The 6,118-nt window shown below is 41.5% G+C and overlaps 1 protein-coding gene across 1 annotated transcript; it reads right to left on the bottom strand.

The window, feature by feature from the left end:
- Positions 1-339: 339 nt before the first annotated feature.
- LOC142740377 (P2Y purinoceptor 2-like) lies at positions 340-3,360 on the bottom strand. The gene is made up of 2 exons (XM_075849925.1): positions 3,280-3,360; positions 340-1,337 (listed from the first exon to the last, which is right to left on the bottom strand). Exon 2 carries the CDS (start codon positions 1,319-1,321, stop codon positions 395-397), a length of 927 nt encoding a protein of 308 aa, XP_075706040.1. The 5' UTR covers positions 1,322-1,337; positions 3,280-3,360; the 3' UTR covers positions 340-394.
- Between the last annotated feature and the right edge of the window lie 2,758 nt (positions 3,361-6,118).

Genomic DNA, 6,118 nt, shown 5'->3' with positions numbered 1-6,118 from the left:
TAGGGGCTCTCCAGAGAGGGCTAGGCTGCAAAGAAGATGGCCAAGTTTAACCCCATGGGACTTATTACATCCCATCATCTGAGACTTTGCCACTAGGGCATTGACATAATAGCAGTAGGGAGCATCGAAACTCATAGAAAGAAAAAATTAAGTAATTGTACCCAGGTTGGTTCTGCTGCATTTTCAGGTCCCTATATTTCAGTCCAATGCTCCCTACTACTATACTACCCCAGGCAATGTCCAGTGGTCTTCCATTGTCTACCATTTGCCACCTCGGTAGTCCAAGCAAATCAAGTCATTGGACTGTTACTGTTTATATAGTAAGATCATAATAAAGTACAATAAAAGTTTATATAATAGCAATAAATCATTACATAGAAGGTTCCCACCTATTTTAAGACCTGTTTCGTCTTAACCTGAACCTCCAAACCAAAAAGTATAAAATTGGGTCAATGCAGCTGTTGACGCTGGCCAGAGGTCGCGTTGACTTGTACGCGGCATTCACCGTATTTAAAGTAGAACACGGTGCAAGATTCACTTTCCGAAAGTAGTAGTACAAAGTCCTGGTGACGTGAAATGGTAAGAAACATACTATGAAGACCAACATTACTGTAATGATCATCTTGATGGACTTCTTCTTGGACTTTGAGGTCTGGGTGGCGCTCGGCGTTGGCTTGAGGAGAACGTAAATCATCAAGCAATTGCAAACGATGAGTATGGTGAAGGGAACGCAGAAGAGCGCGGCCAAGTTGACGGTACTGTAGATGACAAACTGGTCAAAAAGTTCAATGCTGGAGGTGTCATGGCACACTGTACTGTCGTCATTCATACTGGTGGAGACGAAATATAACGTAGGCGATTGCGTGACAACCACGACAACCCAGATGCACACTGAGGCTATCCTTGCATAACGGATATGGCCCCAACGTAGAAACTGCATGGGGTAGCACACGGCCATGAAACGATAAATACTGATGCACAGTAAGAAGAAGATGCTGCAATACAGGCTGGTGTAGAAGAGGAAACGGACGATCTTACACAAGGCCTCACTGAAGGGCCAGTCGTTGGCTTTGGAGTAATAATACGCCAACAATGGCAAGGACAAGACATACAACAAGTCCGATAGCGCCAGGTTGAACATGAAAATGTTGACCACTTTCCATGGTCGGATCTGAAATATGAAGATGTAGAGGGAGAGGACGTTGACGATGAAACCGAAGACAAACACAATTCCATAAGACACGGGAAGGAGGATATACTTGAAGTCTTCTTCAAATATACATCTGTAGGTCAAGTTCTCATCCTCAGGAATGTCATCCATGGATCAAGATAAGTGACTGGAAGAGTAAATGAGGAAAGAAGTTATTCAGAAGAAAAAGTACCGGTCAAACAGTCTTACAAGTTGGAGAAGACTTTATGTCCAGTAAGGTCAATAAAGGGCACAGCAACCAACCTCCAATAAGCCCCTGATCAGCTTGACACAGGTGATTTAAGAGAGCGGGGAAAAAAACATCGTCTATAAAACGTATCCTTCCCCATTCATAAATAATATATGTAATAATATAGCAGGGTAGACACAATTTGTGTCTTCCCTGCATTTCCATGTTCACAGGCTATAAAGGAATCCATTTAACAGATATGACATGAAAAGCTACCAAAAAGCTCATGACGTTTCCATGTTACGGATGCCTGTGACAAATGCCATACAGTGGCATTTGTCACCCATAGTCTTCCATATTTTAGAAAATGTATACGTTCAACATATATATTTCTTTACTAGACTCTGCGGGATGAAAAAAGATGGTTTACAATGCTATTCCATACCTTTTTTTTTCTGGTATAATGACGTATACCGGCCAGACAGAGGCCGAAAGGACACCCTATGCCCTTTATCTGGCAATGGAGCCCTATAGACACGATTATCGTGTACATCAGGAGCTTACACGCTAAATGTAAACAAAAAATGTTATGTGAACAGGGCCCTAGTGACAAGGAAGTCATCATATTCATTCATATACACATTACAGGGTAGAAGCCTACCGCCTGATCCAGGGGATGGTAGTGTAATCTGTTATCAACCTATTTATAACTTGGCATCACAGGACATGCTCTGTTTAGAGGCACTTGCAAAGGGGTAGCTAGAAGTTCTATGTTAAACATACACTTTTTTCCTAATCTGATTGTATATATTTCAACGAGCTGTTGACTTTTATTGAAGAGTGTAGTGAGCATGCTCTGTCAATGTGCAAGGAGGGGGAGGAGGGAGGAGGAGCTGAGCTGTTATTATAACCCCTGGTCAATGGTGTGATCCTGTGTTATCTACCTCCAGTTTTGCCCTCTGATTATGAGGAGAAAACTGCTGACCCTACCCAAAGTGTATACAAAATATGCTGAAAAGTTATCTCTACAAAACACAGAGAGGGCTAAGTAACCAGTGTTAAAACTGCAATAATTAAGGGTTTTTCTTGAACAGTGACATGCAAAAAATTTTCCAAAAATACAACAAAAAAATTCTGATAATATATTCCCCTTAAAGGGTATTTTCCATCTCAGACGTTTATGGCATATCCACAGGACCCGCACCTATATAGAGAGCAGTGGTCACCCCTTGTCTGGAAGGGCTGACAGTCTAATGTTCATGGGGCAGCCCAACAGTTTCTAGACACCAGACATTGTGAAATAAAGGACTGGACATGTTTGATTTTAACATGTTTGATCCTTTTTTTCCCCCTGGGTAATAGCCCCCGCTCTCATCATTGAAATAAACAAATATGCTCGGCTGAAGTGAACACATGCGTTTTTTGGGGTTTGGGACAGATAGCTGTCAGCCAAATATTCTTGGCTGACAGCTATCTTTTGTGTATGGCCAGCTTTACAACTCATACCCTTTATTAGGTAGAAATCAGAAAGATATGTAACCAGCATTCAGATCTAATGAACATCCGATAAAGAATAAAAATGGTCGCACATTGTAGTAAGTCAGATGATGAATTAATCATTACATTTGGCTAATGCTTGAGGGGTGTGTTTGGACCCCATAGCTTCCCCTCTCAGAAACCACTTTCTGCTCAAGAATACATTAAAGGGGTTGTCTAGGATCAGAAACCATGCCACACCTGTCCACAAGTTGTATGTGATATTGCAGCTCTGCCTCAGCTGCAGTACCAGGCACAAATGATGGACAGGTGTGGTGCTGTTTCTGGAAGAAAGTAGCCATGTTTATCTAATCCTGGATAACCTCTTTAACATAGAAATAGGAACCTGACCTGAGTCACTCACCTTTATATCACTTTATATGATGGGGTGAAGTCTGAGAACTGTACTTTTATTGCTTTCATCTTTTTCTATTGGTCTTCAATGTGAGCACCGTGTCAGTCCTGATCAGACAGTAAATTGAGATGTTCATTACAAAGGCGGATCCCTCAAAGTAGTCAAAAAAACAACTAAGATAAACAGCAAAGAAGATGTTAGATGATCATACAACATTATCTGTGTAATAGTTTACACAATCCTATAAACCTGCGCTCTCCAGGAAGGAAGTTGTTTACATTGGCAATAGACATATTTTTTACATGACTGCTATTGAGTTTTCCGTAATCCATGTTTATGTATCAGTGTGGTAAACTATAGATCACCATCATGTCAAAATAATGTAAAAAAACAAGTAAAGTTTTCTCCAACCAACCTGGCTTCATTGTAATGCAGGGCAGAGATCTTGACATTGATATTTCACCTTTTTTCTTATAAGAAGATTATTTCTTACATCTACAATCAATACAAAATTCTTCAAAGAACAAATACCCAATAAATGTTACATTTTCCGGCCAATGAAAAAAATTATAACAAGAAAAACTGCCAAAGGGGTTGGTGAGTACCCATGGCGGTACCCCATGAATCCAGATCTTATGGGCAGCTATGGCTATAGTCCTGTCCTATGTGAATACAAACATATAACCAAACCAGCACTCACTCACTTTTTTATAAAGATGACTGGAAACATATTAGTCGCTCCCTTAAAATTATGAATTACCATTATCTTGAACTTAAAGAGACCATATGGCTCCTCTATGGGCCAGAGTCTAATAGCTGCCATGTAATACTATATTTCCTCTGCAATGGGCACTGCAGGGAATATGTTGTTGGCCGCAGCTTCCTGGGGGTGTCAGGAGCTGGACCCGAGGCTTCAATATAAAAGGAGTTGTCTGGCCTGAGACATCCACTTAAAGGGTCCCATAGAGATCTTATTATATTAACCCCTTAAGGACATTATTGTTTTTTACTCGCCGCCTTCCAAGAGCTATAACATTTTTATTTTTTCGTCAGTAGAGCTTATTTTTTGTGGGACGGGTTGTAGTTTCTATTTGCACCATTTAATGTACAATATAATCTACTGGGAAATGGAAAAAAAATTATTTGCAGGCTGAAATTGGAAAAAACTATGATTCCTCCATTGTTTTTTGGCTTTAGTTTTTACAGCTTTTACCGTGTGGTAAAAACGGCAACTTAACTTTATTCTGCCGCTCAATACAATTATGGTGATACCAAATGTATAGAGTTTTTTATATTTTACTACTTTCACAAAGAAAAATCTATTTGTTAAAAAAAAATTGTTTTGTGTCACCACATTCTGAGAGTCATAACTTTTTTATTTTCGCGTGGATTGAGCGATGTGAGGGCTTATTTTTTGCGGGATGAGCTGTAGTTTTTATTGCATTTTTTTTTAGAGCTAAGTTAAATAATGGTACATTGTAATAGTTCGGAGTTTTACGGACGTGGCGATACCAAATTAGTTTATTTTTTTTATTTTTACATTACTTCAGAGTTTGTTTTTTTTTCACTACTAATAACTTTATTAAACTTTTTTTACACACTTTATTAGCCCCCCTATGGGACTTGAACCAGGGCCAAACAGAGGCAGAGTGAAGGCAGGCCTAGGGGCCTTCCTTAGGTTGTCATCACCCAGCAATCGCGTTGCCTCTATTCAACGCCTTAGATGCTGCGGCCGTGATTGACCACAGCATTTGAGAGGTTAAACGGCCAGGAACAGCGATTCCCGCCCGTTAGTCCCGGGTGTCAGCTGTAATACACAGCTGACACCCCCAGAGTATGGAGCGCGCTCAGCCCGTGAGTGTCCTCTATACTTCCCTATGACACTTATCACGTACATGTGCAAAATCACCGTCCCCAGTAAATCCCAGATGCCATGACACCCAGTTTTAATTTAGGTCCCACATTCTGTTCCGATTCATTTCTTTATATATTTTTATAGTGGTCAGCAGGGCCGTCCTTAGCCTTCATGGGGTTAATGGTGCCCTCCCCCCCCCCCCCCCTCGCTCTGCACTTCACAAAAATCACCAAAGTTGTGAGACTTCCACGATACCGTAAAGGAAAGAAATATATAAATGTCATAAAACGTCCCCGGTCACCGTGCTCTGATATAGAATAAAGCAGAAGATCAATAATGAAATGAACAGCGTGCGGGACCCCGACTACTCCACCAGTCCCAGCACCACACAGACCGGAGGGACAACACGAGATCAGGAGGTCCAACAGCGCGGGAAACCAGACACCAGGTGCCCGGCAAGGAACTAGTTAAAGAGGCTCTGTCACCAGATTTTGCAACCCCTATCTCCTATTACAGCAGATCGGCGCTGCAATGTAGATTACAGTAACGTTTTTATTTTTAAAAAACAAGCATTTTTGGCCAAGTTATGACCATTTTCGTATTTATGCAAATGAGGCTTGCAAAAGTCCAACTGGGCGTGTTTAAAAGTAAAATTACAACTGGGCGTGTATTATGTGCGTACATCGGGGCGTGTTTACTACTTTTACTAGCTGGGCGTTCTAATGAGAAGTATCATCCACTTCTCTTCACAACGCCCAGCTTCTGGCAGATCACGCTGTGTCGTCACTCACAGGTCTTGCATCGTGTCGGCACCAGAGGCTACAGTTGATTCTGCAGCAGCATCGGCGTTAGCAGGTAAGTCGAAGTAGCTACTTACCTGCAAACGCTGATGCTGCTGCAGAATCAACTGTAGCCTCTGGTGCCGACACGATGCAGGACCTGTGAGTGACGTCACAGCGTGATCTGCCAGAAGCTGGGCGTTCTGAAGAGAAG

This window comes from Rhinoderma darwinii, chromosome 2 (assembly GCF_050947455.1).
Source record: "Rhinoderma darwinii isolate aRhiDar2 chromosome 2, aRhiDar2.hap1, whole genome shotgun sequence".
Lineage (NCBI taxonomy): Eukaryota > Metazoa > Chordata > Amphibia > Anura > Rhinodermatidae > Rhinoderma > Rhinoderma darwinii.
Note: the sequence above shows the minus strand (reverse complement) of the source record. Positions and strands in the feature narration are given on the sequence as shown.

What these genes read in the sequence shown, in the direction of transcription:
- LOC142740377 (XM_075849925.1), bottom strand. Translation starts at nt 1,321, where the DNA reads ATGGATGACATTCCTGAGGATGAGAACTTGACCTACAGATGTATATTT.